General features: G+C 55.5%; 2 protein-coding genes across 29 annotated transcripts in view; one reads left to right on the top strand and one right to left on the bottom strand.

Annotated features, from left to right (window-relative positions):
- Window positions 1-15809, bottom strand: part of LRRFIP1 (LRR binding FLII interacting protein 1) — a 43015-nt gene extending 27206 nt beyond the window's left edge. For 12 of the 24 annotated variants that reach the window (XM_051622715.1, XM_051622710.1, XM_051622720.1 and 9 more), the window contains exons 1-2: window positions 15630-15807; window positions 380-466 (exon numbers count right to left, since the gene is read on the bottom strand). In XM_051622715.1, coding sequence (XP_051478675.1) covers window positions 380-466; window positions 15630-15719 — 177 coding nt within the window. In that variant the 5' untranslated portion in view covers window positions 15720-15807. Of the gene's footprint in view, window positions 1-379; window positions 467-15629 lie in introns of all 24 variants that reach the window. The other 12 variants (XM_051622707.1, XM_051622722.1, XM_051622727.1 and 9 more) reach the window with 5 other exon arrangements.
- A 409-nt stretch (window positions 15810-16218) lies between these two features.
- RAB17 (RAB17, member RAS oncogene family) lies at window positions 16219-21116 on the top strand. 5 transcript variants are annotated; one of them, XM_051622733.1, is made up of 9 exons: window positions 16219-16284; window positions 16405-16674; window positions 17161-17424; window positions 17535-17694; window positions 18824-18983; window positions 19572-19723; window positions 19874-19999; window positions 20186-20279; window positions 20665-21116. In XM_051622733.1, exons 4-9 carry the CDS (start codon window positions 17638-17640, stop codon window positions 20775-20777), a joined length of 702 nt encoding a protein of 233 aa, XP_051478693.1. In that variant the 5' UTR covers window positions 16219-16284; window positions 16405-16674; window positions 17161-17424; window positions 17535-17637; the 3' UTR covers window positions 20778-21116. The 5 variants fall into 5 exon arrangements, with proteins under 5 accessions (XP_051478693.1, XP_051478694.1, XP_051478697.1 ...); XM_051622734.1 differs by having other exon boundaries at window positions 17532-17694; XM_051622737.1 differs by having other exon boundaries at window positions 20186-20254; window positions 20665-20763.
- The last annotated feature ends 404 nt before the right edge of the window (window positions 21117-21520 follow it).

The raw sequence follows: 21520 nt of genomic DNA, 5'->3' as shown, positions 1-21520 counted from the left end.
GATCTCCCAAGCTCAGGTTCTACCATGACTTCTGCCATTTCTCCAACCACTTTTGGAGGCAACCAAAACACCCGCCAGGAGTCACAACCAGGGCCATGAACCTTCCACATTCATTAGACTCCTAACCAAGTGCTAAGAACCCACCACCAGACACACCACCAAGCTAGGAAAGTCCAAGTTTGCCATCAAAGAGGAATTATTAACTAACCAACAACCTTTCCTGGGAATAACCAAACTGGCTTCCCCAGGATCAAACTCCCACCGGATTTGCCTCAGTGGCTTCATTCCCACCATCAGCTCCCAGCAGGTGATTCATTTCTCAACCCAGGAAAGAAGATGATCCAAAGACCTCCCAAGGCAAAAGAAGCCACGTCCTTACCTCTTTCTGCTGCCTCTCCAGCTCCTTCATCCGGATCTCCCGCGCCTCCGCCCGCGCCGCCCGCTTGGCTGCCAGGCGCGCCTCAGCCTGGGGAGGGGACAAAAGGGACAACAATGGCACTAAACCCACCCAATTCCAGGAGGAACACACACGAGGAAGAAGTCAACACGTCTGGAGGAGTCAATACATCTGGAGGAGTCAATTCCTGCCCTGCCCTCCACACCTTGTTGTGCTCCACGGCAGGTCCCACGCCCACACGCCAGCACCACCCACGTTGGGTGGTGGTGAAAAGTCTTTCTTGAATTGCCACCTGTGTGGACAGCCAGGAAACCACCACCTTTACTGAGGAAGCTTGGAGTTTGCTCTCCTACCCACCCCTCCCTGTGGCACACATGGATTGTTCAGGTGACCAACACGTGATGGGCACATTCGCCTCCCCACTGAGCACAGACATGGGTCAATATCCCACTGTCCCAACTGGGATCTGCACAGTCCAGGCTGGATTGATGGAAGGAGAACCTGAGGAAACACACCTCAAGTCCATCAAAACCTCCAGACATCCATGTCCAAGATTCTCCAGCCCAGCTGGATGTGCCAGATTTTATATGAAATATTCTCCTTGTAATCCCAGGTCAAACCAGTTCGGCCTCTAAAAGACAATTAGCTAAGGATTTAGAACGCCAGGCTGGAAGGAGAGAAATTCAGAACAACTCAGCAGGGAGGGTAACCAGAGGGAGCTGAACAGGCTGGAAGGTGGGGCCATGCCTTGACCTCATGGAGATCAGCCAGGCCAAGGTCCTGGCCCTGGGTCAGGACACAAATCCAGGCTGGGGGAGGTTGGATGGCGAACAGCCCAGAGGAGAAGGACCTGGGGGGACTGGTGGGTGAGAAGCTCAAGAGGAACCAAGCCAGGAACCCCGTGTCCTGGGCAGCATGAAAAGAAGCATGGGCAGCAGGGCCAGGGAGGGGACTGTCCCCTCCGCTCTGCTCTGGTAGGACCCTCCTGGGGAAGTGGGGCCAGGTCTGGAGCCCCCAACACCAGAAAGACACGGAGCTGGTGGAGTGAGGAGGCCACAGAGATGATCCGAGGGCTGGAGCAGCTCTGAGAGAGCTGGGGTGTTCAGCCTGGAGAGGAGAAGGGTCTGAAGAGACCTTGGAGCACCTTCCAGTGCCTGAAGGGGCTCCAGGAAAGCTGGGGAGGGACTTGGGACAAGGGCAGGGAGGGATGGGACAGGGTGAATGGATTAAAACTGGTAGAGGGGAGATTGAGGGGGGACATGAGGAGGAAATTCCTCACTATGAGGGTGGTGAGACCTTGGAACAGGTTGTGAAGTTATGGCTGCCCCATCCCTGGCAGTGTTGCAGGGCAGGTTGGATGGGGCTTGGAGCAGCCTGGTCTGGTGGGACGTCTCCCTGCCCATGCAGGAACCACCCCCTGATTCATGCCACAACCCCCCCCAGACACTCTCCCTAAGGTCTGCCCAGAGCTCTTCAGCCATGAGGCTTCTAATGTCAAGGTTCTTCTCAGGCAGAGAAGCCACAAACCCCACCACAACTTCCCCACCTGAATCAGCTTGTCCCAAAGTGCCACCCAGCAGGTGGGATCCCTGCCAGGCAGAGAGGTGACCTGCACCCTCTGGAATTGTTTATGGCACCCACTGTGGAAACTTGATGTCAGATCTACGTGCCAGGGGGAGGAACCACAGCCCTGAGACAGTGGGACATGGACCGGAGATGATCCCATTCTTCTACACACTTTTTCACTTCGTATCTTTGATTTACACACCTGGAATGAGCTTCTTTTTTTAAGGTCTTTCCCCACCCACAGAATTAATGTCTTCTGGATCCTTTCAAAGAACTTCTAACCTTCATCACAAATACTGCCACCAGCACCAGAACCTCTCTGAGGGGTCAACAGGATGTTCTCCCACCCAGAACTGAAGGATTTGAAAGTGACTGTTTTTAGCCACTGGAAAGACAGAGCTGCAGGATACTTCAGGCTGGAAGGGACCTCGGGAAGTTTCCACAGGTCAAGTGTCCCACCTCAGTGTTTCCAAACCTGCTCTTCAAAAAGCCTTGGGCTCCAGGTGGATGACCTTTTCCTACAAACACCTGCCTCTCTTGCACAGCCTGGCCTGATCTCCATGTTTCACCCCCTGTGCTGACTAGAACCAACCAGGCTTTGTCCTTCACCCAACCCAAGCACTTGGCACAGCCCAGAGGCAAGTCTCCTCCAAGGGCAAAGAGGGGCACCTGACACACCCAGAAGACACAGGTGGACCCCCAAGAACCTCATCCCAATGGCTGAAATCCAGAGCACAGAAGCTAAACCAACAGCCTCAGGGTCACCAGCCTGAAATCACCAAGTCAGCCAAGTGACTCAGCTTGAAGAAACTCATCTTCAAACCACCAAACGAGTGGCACAGGCCCCAGCAGAGGTGACAGATGGGTGGCAAGAAAAAGAGAAGGACAAAAAACTCAGGTAACTTCCCTTTCATCTGACAAGGAGACCATGTCACACCCAAAATAAAACCAACCACCTCCTGAGGGGCTTCCAGGACAGCCCGGTGGGATAAACATGAGGAGATGGCAACTGGGCTGCTGGGATGAAGGTGGAAACCCCCTCAGCAGCTGAAATAGCATCTCCTGAATGTCTCCAGAACTTGCCCCAACACTCCAGCCACCCATCCTTCCTGGTCATTCCATTGCAAGGACTTGTGGCCACCCAGCTGCAGAACAAAATGCTCATTACTCTGCTTGGTCAGGTCCCTCAGCCAGCCTGGGTGGCTTTTTTAAGATAAACATCCAGCAGATCTTTCTTCTGCCCTAAGGAGTTCAGCAGGTTTAACTCTGAGGGGGAAGTTAAGAAGGTTGGGACCTGGTTGAAGAACTGGAAACAAGAGCCAAATGGGGTGTTTGGCACCAGCTGGAAAGGGTGAGAAGCATCTTCTACAGGGATAAGAGAGAGGCTGGGATGTGGAGTTGTCCCCACACCCTGCTTCCCAACACCCAGCTCCATGGATTTGGGAGCCAGGGCTTCATGCTGAGGAGAGACTGATTGAGGTGGCTTGGGCAGGTGGAGGCTAAGGCCACACATCCTGGAGGAGTGTGTTCCAGCAGCTCTTTCCCTCCTGAAACATCCAGGAGTTCTTTGTTCCCCTGGAAACCCCAAGAAGCTGCCAAGGAGGCCGGGAAATGACACTGCTTTTGGTTTGAGCACTGACAAATGACCACGTTGGCTTGACCCCATTCCCACACCCTCCCAAGGTTCAGCTTCTGAGACCAGTCCTCCAAGCCAGCATCCTATTTTTGGGCAAGGAGCTGGAAGCTTCCTGGTCCTGCTGCCAGAGCGGCTTTGAAAGCACCAGCCTGCCCAACCAACCATGAAATACTCCTGCAGTAAGTGCCCTCAGGCTGGTGGGAACTTCTTGCCAACCTGGCTCAGGACACCAGCCAGCTTTTTCCTCCATCCCACTCCAATACTGGGCCTGTAAAGGCTTGTCCCCTCCAGTCTGACACAACTGTTGACTCTCCAAGCTAGTCAAAGTTAGTCTGTGGGGCCTCCAGAGGGTTCCAAGTCTCTCTGGACAAGCAGCACCAGACATGCAGTGGTTTTGTGACCTACCAGGTGGTGACCCACCCCAATAACTGCTCCTCTCTCCAGCTGAGCACCAAGTGAGCCGTTCCAGGTCACCAGGAGTCACCAGGTGCTCCTCAGCGTGGAAACAAGAGTGTCCATACACGACTTTGAGTCGAGAGGTCAGGCCAAGTGTCCTCACCTGATATTTTAAACACCCTCTGCACCACTTGCTTCCAGGAGAACAAGCCCCTCATCACAGCAGGTCAGGCTGCCCACCCCCTCACCTTTCCCTGCCACAAAGGAGCCCAACAAGGTGGTGTCTCCACCCACCTGAGGTGACACAGACACCAGGACGCCCCCAACACCCAGACACCTCTGGGGTTCCTCCAGCAGCTCATCATCCCACAGCTCAGGGCCAGAGGCCCCCCTAACACCCCCAAGAAGGGCCAGAGGCCCCCCAAGACCCACAGGAGGAAGGGCCACAGAGGACCCCCAGGAAGGGCCAGAGCCTCAAGACCCCTGGAAAGCACCACAGAGCTTCCCCAAGACCCTTGGGAGGAAGGCCCATGAAGCCCCACGCCCCCAAGGCCCCCAGGAAGGGCTACAGAGCCCCCCAGGAAGGACCAGAGCACCCCCCAGACCCCAGGAGGAAGGGCCAGAGGCCCCAAGACCCCCAGGAAGGCCCAGACTCCTCCCGGGCCGGGCCCAGCTCCTTCCAAGGCCCCTCACCCAAACGCTGCCAGCCCAGCCCGCCCCGCAGGCCGGGACCCTCAGGACAGGGACCCCTGGGACAGGGATCCCCCAGTCCCCTCACCAGCTGCCTCCTCCCTGCCTCCCAGCCCAGCCCTCCCGGGGCAGGGGTCCCACCTCTGTGTCCAGCCCCCGCTGCAGCTGCAGGGTGGCAAATGAATCGTGTGACAGGGGCTAATTGGCTGTAATGATGGTGGGGTGGGAGGGACCTGAAAGATCATCCAGATCCCACCCCTGGGATACCTCCCACTGGACCAGGGCACTGCAAGACCCTCCAACCTGCCCTTGGGCACCCCCAGGGAGGTGGAAACCTTAATTAAAGCACCCCAATTTAATTGTCATAGAATAATGGAATGATTTGGGTTCGAAGGGACCGTCGAGATCATCTAGATTCAACCCCTGCCATGGGCAGGGACACCTCCCACCAGACCAGGTTGCTCCAAGCTCCATCCAACCTGGCCTGGAACACTTCCAGGGATGGGGAAACCCTAATTAGTGCTCCCCAAATTAATTATCATAGCATCCCAGACTAGTTTGGGTTGGAAGGGACCTTCAAGATCACCTAGATTCAACCCCCTGCATGGGCAGGGACACCTCCCACCAGACCAGGTTGCTCCAAGCCCCATCCAACCTGCCCTTGGACACCTCCAAGGATGGGGCAGCCACAGCTTCTCTGCTCCAGGGTCTCACCAGCCTCATGATGAAAGCCTTCCAATCTAAATCCACCCTCTTTCTGTTCAAAACTGTCATCCCTGCTCCTGTCACTACATGTTCAAGATCTCCCTCCATCACCCCTGTCACCCCCTTTCCTGTCTTGAAAGGCTGCAATAAGGTCTCCAAAGCTTCCACCTTTCACTAAAGGCCGAAACCACAACCTTTTTTTTAAGTTGGTTCTTCTCCTCTTCAAGGAAATCTAGAGAGTAAGACCCATCTGAAGGCACAAGAGAGAGAAGAAACAACTTCATCAGCTGAGGGCATCTTGGCAGCCCTTGCAGCTCCTCTGGCCACATGCACAGTCACCAAGGCAATGAAGTCCAGCAGACACAACCCAGGGCTCCTCAGAATAAACAACATCCTGTTTTCATCACCAAAAGGTCCTGCCAGCAAAGGGAGGGGGGAAGGAAACTGCTGAACCAGGGGGCCCTGAAGTCAGAGGAACCAGAGGAACCAAACTTATGCTCTTCAGGAAGGGGCTGGGATTGAATGGGTTTTAGCTCCTGCTGATCAGCAAAAAGCTTCAGTGGTTTTGTGATCCTCCAGCTCTCCAACTCAACACATCAGAAGTAGGGCAACCAAGACCCAGCTCAGCCCAGCCCAAGAGCTCAGAATTGCAGCTCAACAGTGTTATGGGTTCAGGGCAAATATCTGCAGAACCTGCTGAGGACATCAAGCTGCGCGGGGTGGTGGATGGGCTGGAGGGCAGGGAGACATCCAGAGGGAGCTGAACAGGCTGGAGAGGTGGGGCCCTGCCCCAACCTCATGGAGATCAGCCAGATCAAGGTCCTGGATTGGGGCACAAATCCAGGCTGGGGGAGGTTGGATGGAGAACAGCCCTGAGGAGAAGGACCTGGGGGGGCTGGTGGGTGAGAAGCTCAAGAGAAACCAAACCAGGAACAACACCCCCCCCTGACACCATGTCCTGGGCTGCATCCCCAGCAATGTGGGCAGATGGAGATGATTCTGAAGCAGCTGCAGAGCCTGAAGGTTTCTTGCAAGGTGAGAGGTTGGAGGTGAAAGCCCTTGGCCAGGTCTTGTCACTGAGAAGTTCCACCCCACCCCATGACAAAGCAGCTGATGTGAGCAACAGGGTTTCTGTCACTGACAAAGGAACGAAAGTGAGTGAGAAAGGTTTAAAAATAAAAACCAACCCCCCCCCACACACACACACACACAGGTGGCTGGAAACATGATTCATGGGCTCAAAAATGGAGTCTGGCTTGTAGACACCAACCGTGTCCTCTGACAGGGGAGAGAGAAGTGGCTTCCAAGTCCTGCTGGTTAGAAAAGCTACATCTGCCCCAGTTGTGAGACTAACGAGGAGGAGACAAGTCCCAGAGCTGAGCCAGGGTTCTAAAATTAGGGGCATGGAAAGCATTTCCTCCCAGCAAATGCCTTTGTGGTGACACCAGAGCCCAGCTGGGCCTCTGCAAAGCCTGGTGCTCCTCCCAGCAGGCATCAGCCTCCAAAACTGGAGCTCTCCATGTCTAGGAGGACCTGCAGAGCCCAAGCTCCCCCAGGGAGAAACACCTGTTGAGAAGGTGTTTTTGTTCTTTTAAAGGGGAAGATTCTCTTCTCGTTTCCAACATCACCAGGAAGTGCTCAGGGTGGAAATGATGGGAATCCAGCTTCTACATGGGAACCTTCTTTCTTGGAGATACATAGAATCCCAGGATGGTTGGGTTGGGAGGGACCTTCAAGATCATCTAGATACAATCCCCCTAGATCCAACACCTCCCACCAGACCAGGCTGCTCCAAGCCCCATCCAACCTGCCCTTCAACACTGCCAGGGATGGGGCAGCCACAACTTCACAACCTGTTCCAGGGTCTCACCACCCTCATAGTGAGGAATTTCCTCCTCATGTCCCCCCTCAATCTCCCCTCTACCAGTTTTAATCCATTCGTCTCGTCCCATCCCTCCCTGCCCTTGTCTAAAGTCCCTCCCCAACTTTCCTGGAGCCCCTTCAGGCACTGGAAGGTGCTCCAAGGTCTCTTCAGACCCTTCTCCTCTCCAGGCTGAACACCCCAGCTCTCTCAGAGCTGCTCCAGCCCTCGGATCATCTCTGTGGCCTCCTCACTCCACCAGCTCCGTGTCTTTCTGGTGTTGGGGGCTCCAGACCTGGCCCCAGTTCCCCAGGAGGGTCCTACCAGAGCAGAGCAGAGGGGACAGTCCCCTCCCTGGCCCTGCTGCCCATGCTTCTTTTCATGCTGCCCAGGACACGGGGTTCCTGGCTTGGTTCCTCTTGAGCTTCTCACCCACCAGCCCCCCCAGGTCCTTCTCCTCTGGGCTGTTCTCCATCCAACCTCCCCCAGCCTGGATTTGTGTCCTGACCTTGGCCTGGCTGATCTCCATGAGGTCAAGGCACGGCCCCACCTTCCAGCCCCCTCTGGTTGCCCTCCCAAGCCCTCCAGCAGGTGGACTATTCCCATGAGAGCAGAGGCCTGCAGCTGTTGACCAACTGGGCCACCTCCAAATACCTCCCAACACTCTAGCACATAACCCAACTCTTCCCAGTTTGCTCCCCTCTCTTCCATCAGGGGAAAGGGTCACCAGTGGATCAGGTTCCAGGTGACCTATGTAGATGACCCTTCAAGAGTTTACCAACCCCAGCAGAGACCTGGAATCAAAGGAGGGGAATGAGGAACGTTTGGGTTAACTTTTGGAAACCAACCTCTGTGCCCCACCTTGTGAATCAGAAGGAGCTTTGCCAAAGATGTGGGACCTCAAACCCCTCCCTTTGGTCAAACACACCAAGGCTTCGCTTTCCTGGAGGGTCAAGCCACTTTCAACTCCAGTCTGTTGAGAGGTGAGAAGCTGGACACCATCACCAAAAGGAGCTTCAAGGACTCAGACACATGACGAGAGCATCAAGTTTTACAAAGAGGGGACTCCAGAGAAGCTGGGGAGGGACTTTGGAGTGATGGGATGAGGAGAATGGCTTGAAATTGGAAGAGGGAGACTGAGGTGGGACATGAAGAGGAAATTCTTCACTATGAAGGTGGTGAGACCCTGGAACAGGTTGTGAAGTTCTGGAAGCCCCACTCCTGCAAGTGCTGAAGTCCAGGCTGGGTGGGGCTTGGAGCAACCTGGTCTGGTGGGAGGTGTCCCTGCCCATGCAGGAGGTTGTATCTGGATGATCTTGAAGGTCCCTCCCAACCCAACCCACCCCATGATTCAAATATATTTGCTTAAAGACTCAGTATGACAACCTATCATAGTGAATTCTCAGGGTGATGGAGCTGCTTCACTGCAGACAACGAGCAGCTGGAAGGGGCAACCATCAACATCTTTGTAGACAAGACTTAGCACCCAAGTAGGTCTTGTTCTTCTGTTTCAGAGGGTTTTTCAGCTCTCATCTGTCATTTTCAACCCCCAGAGCAGGAGGAAGGGAGGAAGCCAATGGTTCTCCTCCTGGAGATGCTCGTCTCTCCTTTCCTTAAAGCTCTTTTGAGACAATCCTGGCCTAAAGCCTCTACAGCCATGGGAAGAGTCAGGATGCCAAAACCCTTGGATCTGAGGAAATGACTCAGGTCCAAATGCTGGGGTAGAACTTGCACCACACCCAAAAGCAGCCAGAACTACGAAAAGCCTTTTGGTTTCTCCCACCTACTCTGGCACCTCATTCTTTACTCCTGCTGATTCACTTCCCTGAGACATTTAAGGTTGTTTTTCTTGATTTTGTCCAACCTGGGGAGGCTTCACTTCTCCAAGATGTACTGGAGATTAACACAAAGCAGTGGGGCTTGTGAAGACACACCTTTGTCTTCCAGGCAGAAGAAAGAAAAACCCACAGGGAAAGGACATAAAAGTGACTCAGAAGGTATTCTGTCCTCTTCTAAGGGGTTAATTTTGTTGATTGAGTCAGGGAGGGGAAGAGGAAAGAAGCATCAGGGCAGGAAGCTCATGCTGGTGACACCCTCCTCAGTGAAACCACAGGGCTCCTCCTGTCAGACAGCAGGACACGGCAAGGGGGAGTTGAGGACTATGTGAAAACCAACCGGAAAGGAGATCGTGGTGAGGGGGGTGGATCTGTTCTCCCAAGGTAGAAGAAGAAGTGGCCTCAGGGGAGGTCTAGATTGGGTATCAGGAACTGGTTCTGGGTTGTCAGGCTCTGACAGGTGGTGGAGCCACCATCCCTGGGGGAATTTTGAAGCCATGTAGATGTGGTGCTGAGGGACGTGGGTTAGTGATGGCCTTGGAAGTTCTGGGGCAATGGTTGGGCTTGATGATTGATCTGAAAGGTCTTTCCCAACCCAAACTATTCTATGACTTCACTAAAATGTAACCCCCCACCCGCCAAAAAAAAAAAAAAAAAGGCTTCTAGGAAGATGTAGGTTGGACAGGATGAGGAGATAAACCCACAGAGTGAAACCTCACTGCTGTGCTCAGATTCTTGGAGTTGAGAGGGACCTTTCTGCTGAGAAACCTCGTTTTCTTTTTGTTTTACTGAGAAATCACGTGTTGTCCTCAGCACATCATCCTTCCAGGGTCTCTGCCTCCAATCAAGTTAAAAGAGCAACGAGGACCCCTTGGAAACCAACATCTCTAGCAAGTTCCTCAGTGATCTCCCCTCAAGAACCAAGGACTCCCAGCACCTCATGAAGGAACCAACACTCAGGAGCAAGTTCCAGCTCCAAAACTCCAGTGAAATGAATTCTTCTCCAGACTGGGGGACAAAGGCTGCAGCTTTTCAGCTCTCTCAGCATAGACATCAAAGGTCCAACATGGCCCAGGTTCAAAAGCAGCTGAGAAAGTTTTCTGGCCCAACTGTGCATTTGAAAATTCCTCCTTTGTCCTCATTTTAAGACCTTTTTGTTCCCTCATTTTAAGACCTTTTTTTCCCCCTGGAAAGAGCTGACCCAGAATTCAGGATGTAATAAGAACAAAGGAATTAACACTTTCAGGGAGTAGTTTTCTAGGTTCAAACCAGAAAGGTTCAAGTGTGAAGCCAGAAGAGAGGAGGAAACATCAACAAAGTCCATCCAAGGTCCCCCCAATTATTTCCTCATGCTGTGGAGATAAAATTGTACCTTTTGCCACCCAAAAATCAGGGAGGACAGAGCTCCCCAAACACTGATTGATAATCATCTGAACACTCCTCAAATATCTACTCCCAGGTGGCCTCCAGCAGATGAAAGACCAAGCAGGTTTTGATCCACAGGGTTGGGATCCCCAGGTGGAGATGACCTTCCGTGCAAAGGTGGAACCTTCTCACCCCCAAGGAGATTTAATTAAATTTAGCTCGTTAGACTGATTAGAGGCAGCAAAGCGAACTGGTAAGAGCCTGTTTTGTTGTGTCTACAAGGTGAGACTTCTTGTCTGAGTGCAGGTCCAAGGGTCACAAGTTGCAGGGTTTTAATACCCTCTCCAGCTACACGGGGTGAAATTCCAAGTCCTCCAAAGTCCTGGAGGAAGAAGATCCAAAATCTAGTCTATAAACATAATGAAGAACCTTACAAGAGACTCCAGCAAAGGACACTGGGTTTGTTCTAAACATAAAACACACAGACACTTCGCTGGGGGAGTCACTTCAAGCTGGAATTTCTGATTTGCAACCTCAAAGGGGAAAAATAAACCCTCGGATTTAAGGTAAAATGTCAAAATCCACAGAAACAACCCCCCCAGAAAAAAGGGCCTGGTGGAATTGTCTTTTCTTGCAGAGGTAACAGCTTCATGCTTTGCCTCATTTTCTGTCCTCTGAGCCCAACCACCCAAGCTTCAAACCAAGTTCTACCTTGTGGCAGGAAAAGCAGACAGAGGGAATGCTGGAAAAATTCCCAATTCTTACAGGATTTTGAGAGATCTGCCCAAAAATCAAGTGAAACCCAACCAAAATAACCCCACTATCCTTCAGTTCTCATTGTTAGAAGCTATGAAAGTGGTTTTTAACCTACAAAATGCTCCTACCTGGCTGAAGACAGGAGTTACCCTCTGGTGCTGGTTGTTCTCCCACCACCCATTCCCTCCTGGAAAGAGGAATTCCCAGAGGGAGCCCAGGAGGTGCCAAGCCCGACGGAGCTGGAACTGCACGACCCATCAGCTGGGATTAGAGCTAAAAAACCAGGCTGGTGGAAGGGATGATTGGCCAGGTTCTGCGTGGGGGTGGGCTGGGATTACTGGCTCCAAAGTGGGGCTGAGCCTGCAGGGATTATCCGGAGAATTTGTGTCCTGACCCTAAGGAATGTTCCAAACAGGACATACACCCCTTGCAGAGCTGGGTGAGGACACTGGGATTCAACATGAAATCCCTCAAATTCCTCCCAAATCAAGGCATCAGCAGCAACCCACCCGTGGCCAGGCCCCTCCTCTGCTCGCTCCTCCCTTCCCTGAGCAGCAATTCCCACCAGCTGGAATGGGAATGGAGAAGAATCAATAAGGTGATGGGCACCTTTCAAATGCGGCAAGTGACCAGGAGTGGAGGGAGGAGGCACCAGCTCTGGAAGCACCTCCCACTGGAGAAAACGCCAAAAAAAAACCCAGTTCCTTCAAGCTTGACAACCAGTTCCTGAGGTGCAGCCCCAAACACACGGAATTTCAGCTTTTACACCAATTATTTACCAACCCACTGATCCTTGTTTGGTAATTCTTCAATTCCAATTTCTAATTCCTAATTTCTAATTCCTAATTCCTCAATTCCAATTGAGCAGGGAAGGAAGGAGCTGGAGCAGGGAAGGAAGGAGCTTCCCAGCTCTAGGTCAGATAATTAATTAGCAATTAGCTCAGCCCCTCAGGCCTGTTTCACTCACTCTTCCCAACTCCACATCCCAAAGGGACACTGGAAATTCCCTTTCAGGAAGAGATGGACACGCTGAGGGGATGAGGGAGTGGATCAGGAGACTCCAGGCTATCTGGGAACGTTCCTATGATCACTGGTGGCTTCTCCAGCACCCAAGGATCTAATATACTTTGCAAAAGAGCTGCAGGACATCAGGACACTCAGTGTGAGTGACCACTGGCCCACCAGTGCAGAGCAGAGGGGACAATCCCCTCCCTGGCCCTGCTGCCCATGCTTCTTTTCATGCTGCCCAGGACACAGGGGGTTCCTCTTGAGCTTCTCACCAACCATCCTCCCCAGGCCCTTCTCTTTGGGGCTGTTCTCCATCCAACCTCCCCCAACCTGGATTTGTGCCTGGGATTGCCCCGACCCAGGTGCACTTGGCCTGGTTAATCTCCATGAGGTTGGCAGGGCCCCACCTCTCCAAGTCCCTCTGGATGTCCCCATGCCCTCCAGCCTGTCCCCTCCTCACAGCTTAGCATTTGAAACCACCCCCAGAAGGAAATCTGGGCTTCCTGCAGCTCCCTCCCCCCTTCCCAGTGGGCAACTTCTCCCCCAAAAAGGATTTTGACACCAGAGAGCCAACAGCTGACACTCCAGAGCTGCTATTTTAAGGGTTTGCCTCCGAGTCGAGCTGGAGACATTCCCTGCCCCTGGCAACCTGCTGGGGGGACAAATCCCTCGTCCCACCCGTGCTCCATGGCTTGTCCTCCTCAGGACAATCAACCTGAGCAGTGTTGGAAGCCTGAAGTTCCCTCCAGCAACAGGCCTGGGCAAACCCTCCTTCAGGACTGAGGGTCACATCCTGCAGCTCAGCATCTGGGCTGGCCAGGAGAAAGGCTGGACTTCCCCACATTGCTACTCCCAACTGGAAGAAGAATCCCAGCTCCTCAGCAGCTGCTTCCTGGGACAGCTGAAGGGGACTTGGGCCAGGCAGGGCCACAAAAAACCCACCCCAGACAGTTGATGATTTCAAGTTCCAACAGGCAGTCCGGGGGGGCAGAGGAGCTGCAGCCACTGACTCCAGTGAGACAGGGCTGGAGGTCTGGGCCTCCTTTTCTACACCATCCCAAGCTGCTTCTTCACACATCTCCTCTGGGAAGGGCTGGAAGGGCAGCCAGGGCCAGGGGTGGGACACACAGACGTGAGGGAAAAGGAGTGTTCAGCCAGGAGAACATTTGCTGCCTTAAAGGGCAGCTCAGTTTTGGAATGTTCCCCACAACCTCCTGGCTTGTGAGGAGGTCAGGAGGGTTGAGTCAAGCCACCCATGAGCATCTCCTGCTTTCATAACCTTCTGTTCTAGCAGCCAGACCTTCAGCCAGACCATTGTTGGTCTCTTTAGGCCCCACAAAGAAAGGAATTAAATAAAAAACTTATCTTGGAATATTTATCTGCCTTCTAAAGTCTTTGTGTCTCTTCAATGTCAAATGCTGCCCAAAGAAGGCCCACCAAGAAGGCCCACCTGGGCAGCACCTTCTACATCCTTAGGGAATCGACTGCTCTCATTGCTCTCATTTGCATAACAATTCAATCCAGGCCACGTGACCTGTGCTCCCATCAATTAAAACCTTCCATCAAATAGTTTCCATCTCTCCAACTGTTGTGTAACATCCTCATGCTTCAGTCACTCAGAAGGAAGGTCAAAGTCCAACCTAAAAAGCTCGAGGGGAACCACTTGAGTTTACAGGCCACAAACCCACCAGGTTTTTATAAAAACATGATTTAAACTTTCCAGTGATTAAAAGCCTAATAATTACATGTACATAGGAAGGTGAAGTTCTTCAAACTCTGATATCTAAATACAGGGAATAAAGACTGAAGTCCTGGTGGGGTTCAGCCAGGCCAAGGTCCTGGCCCTGGGTCAGGACACAAATCCAGGCTGGGGGAGGTTGGATGGAGAACAGCCCAGAGGAGAAGGACCTGGGGGGGCTGGTGGGTGAGAAGCTCAAGAGGAACCAAGCCAGGAACCCCGTGTCCTGGGCAGCATGAAAAGAAGCATGGGCAGCAGGGCCAGGGAGGGGACTGTCCCCTCTGCTCTGCTCTGGTAGGACCCTCCTGGGGAACTGGGGCCAGGTCTGGAGCCCCCAACACCAGAAAGACACGGAGCTGGTGGAGTGAGGAGGCCACAGAGATGATCCGAGGGCTGGAGCAGCTCTGAGAGAGCTGGGGTGTTCAGCCTGGAGAGGAGAAGGGTCTGAAGAGACCTTGGAGCACCTTCCAGTGCCTGAAGGGGCTCCAGGAAAGCTGGGGAGGGACTTTAGACAAGGGCAGGGAGGGATGGGACAGGGTGAATGGATTAAAACTGGTAGAGGGGAGATTGAGGGGGGACATGAGGAGGAAATTCCTCACTATGAGGGTGGTGAGACCTTGGAACAGGTTGTGAAGTTATGGAAGCCCCATCCCTGGCAGTGTTGAAGGGCAGGTTGGATGGGGCTTGGAGCAACCTGGGCTGGTGGGAGGTGTTCCTGCCCATGCAGGGGGGTTGGATCTAGATGATCTTTAAGGCCCCTTCCAACCCAAACCAGTCCCAGCCCATTCAGCTCAGACACTGCCTCCAACACGTAAACTCCCTACAACTAGTACACACCACTAACCTGCTGCTAAACCCCTGTCACTGCAACATCCCCTTCGCTGTCACCACTTCCTTCCTCTTGCTGAGTGACTTCCCCCCTCCTGAGGCTCTTTGGAGGCTCCACAAGAGCCTCCACAGCCTCAGCACAAGGTCCTGGCTGCAAACGTATCAAAAAGACATGAAAATGGTGCTTCCAAGGGCAGAAGTTGACAAGTTTGGCAATTATCAGGGGGTAAAACCCAAGGCGGGTAACTCATGGTGTTAAAGTCATATGGGACAGGGCTGGACCTTGACCTTGGCTGTTCCCAGTTCCAGCACTGGAGGGAGAAGATACAAACCAGGACCAAACGAAGATGTCCCACAGAGGCAGGAAAGGAAAGCAAGAGAGGCTGAAAGCTCCGCTAGAAGAAGACAGCAGGCAGCGTGGGGTGAGGGCAGGGCACCCGGCCCAGGCTGGGGAGGAGGGGCCGCCTTCAGCGGCTTCGAGACGGTGAAGAACCCGGGAGCGCTCCCGCTGCCTCCCGGGCTGGGGCTGCCCACCTTCCCCACGGGAACCGGCGGCAGAACCGCCTGTGTCAGCTGGACGGGAAACCCAGCCCCGCGGCGAGGCCCGAGGCAGGACAGGAGCGGCTGCAGCGCCCGGGCCGCCCCGCGCCCTGAGGTGCCAACACGGACCCTGCGTCCAGCGCCCCCCGCACCTGGCGCTCCCCTGCGGGTGCCGCGGCCCGGCCCGGCCCCGCTCCGCCCTTCTCCGCCCGCACCCCCCGCACCCCCCGCACCGCTGCACCCGCAGCGGGAGCGGCCCCGGGTTCCGCCTCCGGGGGAGGCAGCAGCGCGGCGGGACGGCCGCTCACCTCACGGGCGATCTGGTTCAGCGCATCGTCCTCCGCCGTCAGGCGCTCCCGGGTCGGCAGCCGCTTCCTCCCGGCCCCCTGGCTGCCCATGGCGGCCCCGGCCCCGCGCCCGGCCCGGCCCGGCCCGGCTCCAGCTCCAGCCCCGGCCCCGGCTCCTCCGGCCCCGGCTCCGGCCCCGCCGCCCCGCGCATGCGCCGCCCGCCCCGCGGAGCGGCCGCGCCCCCCCGCAACCCCCGCCCCGCAACCCCCCCCCCCGCAACCCCGCCCTGCTCCTCCCGCCCCGCAACCCCTGCCCCGCCGCTCCCCCCGCAACTCCTGCTCCCCCCGCAACCCCGCTCCCCCGCAACCCCGCCCTGCTCCCCCCGCAGCCCCGCCGCTCCCCCGCAACCCCCGCCCCGGCCCGCCCCCCCCCGCAACCCCTGCTCCCCCCCGCAACCCGCCTTGCTCCTCCCGCCCCGCAACCCCCGCCCCGCCGCTCCCCCCGCAACCCCGCCCCCCCCGCAACGCCCGCCCCGCCGCTCCCCGCTTCCCCCGCCCCCCCCCGCTCCCCCCGCTCCCGCCGCTCCCCGGGCCCCGCAGCAGCCCCCGCCCCCGAGGCCCCTTCCGCCCCCCCGGGCTGAGGAAAATGTCGCTGAAATGGGGGAAAACCCGCCAGGTTTGAGGCTTCGGGGTTTTTTTTCTCGGTCACAAACGTGCGGGGAGAGGGTGAGGAACACGAGTCCTGGTGCCCCGGGCTCCCCCCTGGGAGCCCTTCAGCCCTTCGTTTTCTTCTCAGGTGACTCGTTCTGGCGTCAGGGGCTTTAATTAGTTCACCTTGATGAGGAACAAGTCCTGAACAAACGGATTTGAGCGTCTCGCAGGCCAAGGACACCCCAGGCCTGGCGGGAAAAGGGCTGCAAACCCCCCCCCCACTTCAGGAGTTAATTTTACCCGCTCAAACCCGACAAAGGTCAAACTCCACACCTGCCAGACGCTGGTCTGCAGGTCTTCATGGGCAACCACCAAGATTTGGATGATCCTCAGATCGGAAACCACATCCAGGCAGGTCAATGCAGCGTCCCTTCCGTGGGGCAGCTGTGGGGTCAGGGTGCTGCACCACCCGCTGGCTGCTCCAGCAGGGTAAAGAAGCACCTGGTTGGAGCAGAATCCCTTGCACCCCAAGGGTGTCCTTGGTGCCCTCCATCTGTCCCAGGCCTCCATCCATCCCACAAAGGCCTCCTCACCACCCCTGGGGGTGCTCAAAGAACCTCACCTCTATGGCCTTAAAATTAGGTGGGATGAAGTGGCGGGAGATGCGTCCATCCCCTACAGGATCACAGGTTGGGGTTGGGTTGGAAGGGACCTTAAAGATCATCCAGTCCCAACCCCCTGCATGGGCAGGGACACCTCCCACCAGCCCAGGCTGCTCCAAGCCCCATCCAACCTGCCCTTCAACACTGCCAGGGATGGGGCATCTCTGTGGCCTCCTCTGGCTGTGCTCCAACAGCTCCACGTCCTCCCTGTGTTACGATTCTTTCATTCTCCATTGCAGGGGTGACAAGCGTTGCCTGAAGGGCCACCCTGTGTCTTCAGGCCACCATGTGTCTTCAGGAGTTGAACTCCATCTGACTCCATCACTTCATGGTGCTACTGCAGGGAGAGAAGAGGAGAAACCAAAAATCCCAGGATGCTTGGAAAGAGCAATTCCATCCCCCACCAGGCCTCCAGGGGATGGACTAGATGGTCTTCAGAGGTCCCTTCCAACCCTGACCACTTGGTGACTCTGGCTGTTCCTTGTCAGACCAGCCATGGTCAGGTGGGAGTGAACGGCCTCCTGTCCCCACTTGAGATGTGGGTGGGTGGGTGCTGGGCATGGCCACAGCCATATGACCTCGCCCCACGACCATGCTCCCTCCTCTCCAGCAGGTCTGATCTTCACTGATCTCAGGTCACTCGCACCTTGGCACCACTCCCAGGAGCTGCAGGTGGTTTCACTTTCACCTGCCCAGGAAGCCCAGCACCAGCCGTCATGGTGGAGGCCGTCTCCCTCTCCAGGGACCCTGTAGGACAACTCAGCTTCCAGAAGGTACAGACATCCCTAGACCCCACCCACCACCCCCCGGGACCTTTCCCAGACAATCTTCTAACATTCCCAACCTCAGGAAGCAGCCCCAGGCTGAGCAAGCAGGAGCAGGATCCCAGAAGCAGGGGAGACCAGGAGTTAATAGAGGAGGGAGGTGTGACCACTGTCTGGAGGGCCAAAACAGCTGGTCGAGATCTGAAAGGACCTCAAATCATCATCTCCAGAAATTGCAGGGCTTGCTCCTCAAGTCTACATGGAGTTTCTCCTGGTTTTTCCATGGAGCTCCTTACCTGGGGAGCTTGTTCACTCCTTTATTTCCTTTGGAAATAAAAAGTTGACAAGGAACCCACCAGGATTCCCCCCTCCCCAGGTTGAATTTACCACGAAGTTGTGTTCCAGCTCAAATGTCTCCTCTGCCACCTCCTGTTTTCCCTGCTTTTTATTACTGGTCCATAAAAGAGGAGTTTGGAAGGAGGCTCCTCAGTTCAAGTCCACTTCCCTGCTCATTATCAACAACTGAGTCACCCTCATAAACAGCTTGGTCAGGATTCTTCTGGGAACTCCTGGTGCTGGTGCACCCCCAAGTGATGTCCCTCAACCACTGACTCTCTCCAGCGTGTTGTAGAATCATGGAGTGGGTTGGGTGGGAAGGGACCTTCAAGACCATCTAGATCCAACCCCCCTGCGTGGGCAGGGACACCTCCCACCAGCCCAGGTTGCTCCAAGCCCCATCCAACCTCTCTTTTAAGGACAAGCAACCAATCCAATCTCCGTGTCTTGCATCAAGTTACTTCCTCAAGATCTCCACCTTCTGGTGACAACCATCAGTGGCAGGTGGTTGGATGGATTCAGTTCGATTCAGGACATTCATGACTTAATTCGAGCCGATTTTGAGGTTCAGCCCCACTTGTCTTGCTGCCCGTGGTCAGGACCCGTCCCTGGAAGTGTCCAAGACCAGGTTGGATGGGGCTCGGAGCAACCTGGTCTAGTGGGAGGTGTCCCTGCCCATGCAGGGGGTTGGATGTAGATGATCTTGAAGTTCCCTCCCAACCCAAACCAGTCTTGGGATTCTGGGCCTTGGTGCAGGAGCTGGTGGATCACCACAGCTTGACCGGGGTTGGTTTCCTTGCAGGCCATGGCACAGAAAACAATGCTGAGGACCTCCCTGGAGAGGACTGGTCCCACCTACACCTACAAGGTGGTCCTGCTGGGTAGCACATCAGTGGGAAAGTCGAGCCTGGCCTACAGATACGTCAAAAATGACTTCAAGGAGTCACTGCCAACCGTGGGATGTGAGTGAGGGGCCTCCAGAGCTCCATCTGGATCAGGAGAAGGGCTGAAGGTTTCCTGATCCCTTCCTTCGAGTGTGATGGGATGGAGGACAAGGGGCAATGGGCACAAGCTGGAGCAGAGGAGGTTCCACCTGAACATGGGGAGAAACTTTTTGACTGTGAGGGTGGCAGAGCCCTGGGGCAGGCTGCCCAGAGGCTGTGGAGGCTCCTTCTCTGGAGACATCCCAAACCCATCTCAATGTGTTCCTGTGGGACCTGCTGGAGGTGACCCTGCTCTAGCAGGGGGTTGGACTAAATGATCTCCAGCCCCCACCACTCTGTGACTCTGGGTGTGATTCCATTCATCCTGATGTCCCTGGGTTTGGCCCCAAGAGGGCACAGAGATGTGGTCCCAGCTGGAGCCTGAAGAGCTGGTGGAGAAGGGCAGGGTCCTTGGAATTAGACACCACCCAGCTCTCCAGGTTGGGAAGAACCCATCCTGGTCTGACACCTTGCGCCATCATTGGTGGCCCTGGGGTGACCCCACAGCAGCAGATCCACCTTCTGCTGTTGGCCCAAGAAGGCCCCCACCCTGCACCTTCTTTGCAGGCTCCTTCTTCACCAAGATCCTCAACCTGGACGTGGCCACCATCAAGTTGGAGATTTGGGACACTGCAGGCCAGGAGAAGTACCAGAGCGTTTGCCACCTCTACTTCCGGGGCGCCCACGCTGCTCTTCTCGTTTATGACATCACTGATGAGGTAAGGCTGGAGGACCTGCTCCCCTTGGAGGCCAATCAGGGCCTCCTCACCACATCTCCTGCATCCCTTCCATGTTTGGTGCCACCCATCCAAGCTTTGGCTCAATGGGCTCAACTCAAGGTGGGGTGGTTTGTGTCTCCACCCCTCCAGGAAACCCTCAGCAGAGCAAAGCTGTGGCTGAGGGACCTGGAGAAGGAGTTCCTGCCCGATGAGATAGTCATGGCTTTGGTGGGCAACAAGATTGACCTGGCTGCTGAGAGAGAGGTCACCACCGAGGTGAGCATCTATGGGGACCTCCCAGAGCCCTTGGTAGCCTCCCCATCCCATCAGCAAGCATTGGGACCTGTCCTAGCAAAGCCCAGAAGTTGAAAGGCTTGCAGACATCTCCAAAGTCCACCTTGAAATGGCCACCACAACCCCACAGAGAGGGCTGGGGGAGTGACCCTAAATGTCTCCATCCAGGAAGGGGAAGAGTTTGCAAGGACCAAAGGCCTCCTGTTCATGGAGACATCTGCCAAATCCAACCACCAGGTGAAGGATGTCTTTATGGCCATGGGTAAGCTGGGGGATGGCTCTGGGACAACCAAAGCAGGTGGACTGTGGGGCTCCAAACACCTTCTTCTTCCCCACTTCCCCTCAAAGCTGACCCCACCAAGGTCTGCTCCTCAGCCTGCAGAAGAGCTGGCATCTTCAAGGGTCACAGCTGCAGCTGGCCCTGGTTTCATGGAGTGGTTTGGGTTGGAAGGGACCTTCAGGATCATCTAGATCCAACCCCTGCACAGGCAGGAACACCTCCCACCAGACCAGGTTGCTCCAAGCCCCATCCAACCTGCCCTTGGATACTTGCAGGGATGGGGCTTCCAGAACTTCACAACCCATTCCAGTGTCCCAACACCCTCCCAGTGAAGAATTAAGAATTCCCTCTTTGTGTTCCTTCCCAGCCCAGGAGCTCCTGAGGAGGGAGCAGGAGAAGACCTCAGCCCCCTCCCCACACAGGGGGTCAACGGTGGAGCTGGAGGACAGCAGGGGGAGGACAAAGTGCTGCCAGCTCTGAGTAGGGGACAGCTGGGACCTCCCTGGTGGCTGGATGAGGTCTCCAAGAGGAGCAGTGACAAAGCAGGGACACACAGAGCGGCTCAGCCTGGCCACCCCCCACCTGGGAGAAGGTTAGAGCCCATTTTGGGCCACAGGGACCTCCAGCCCTGGCTTCATCCAAGAGATAAAGCACAAGGAGGGTGTGGTTCTTCCACCAAGGAAGTTCTCTAGAAGTTCACCCCCCTGGCCCAGCTTCATGTCTCCTCTGTGCCTCTTCCCAGCCAACAAGGGAGGGTTTAACTCAGGGAGTGAAGCAGGAACATCCCAGGGCTGCAAATAAAGGGAACGTGTCCCTCAAGGTCCTGGTTTTCTTCTCCCTGACCTGGTTGTCACCTCATAGGTGGGGACCACGAGACACCTGAAGGTGGCAAGGACCTGAGCTAGGGCTCTCAAGCTGTAGCAGGAGACCCTCGAGGTTGTGAGGGGGAAAGAGACACTGTTTGTCACCCAGCAAGATGCTCTGTCGCCTCCTCCAGCCCTGAAGCACCTGAGCTGTCCCCACACACGCTGGTGACACTCCCTGGTGGCCTGTGGGACAAGGCTGGGTTGGGTCACCAAGCAGCAGACATCCCTTGGAGATGCTCCCTGTGGTGAGAAGGGGCCCACAGCCAGGGTAGCCCCCCCTCATCAGGGACCCCCACACCCCCTCCCCAGGAGCACCCACCTGGGGTGGTCCCCCAGGAGAGGACCATCTTCACAAGG

Source organism: Apus apus, chromosome 6 (assembly GCF_020740795.1).
Source record: "Apus apus isolate bApuApu2 chromosome 6, bApuApu2.pri.cur, whole genome shotgun sequence".
In the NCBI taxonomy this organism is placed as follows: domain Eukaryota; kingdom Metazoa; phylum Chordata; class Aves; order Apodiformes; family Apodidae; genus Apus; species Apus apus.
Note: the sequence above shows the minus strand (reverse complement) of the source record. Positions and strands in the feature narration are given on the sequence as shown.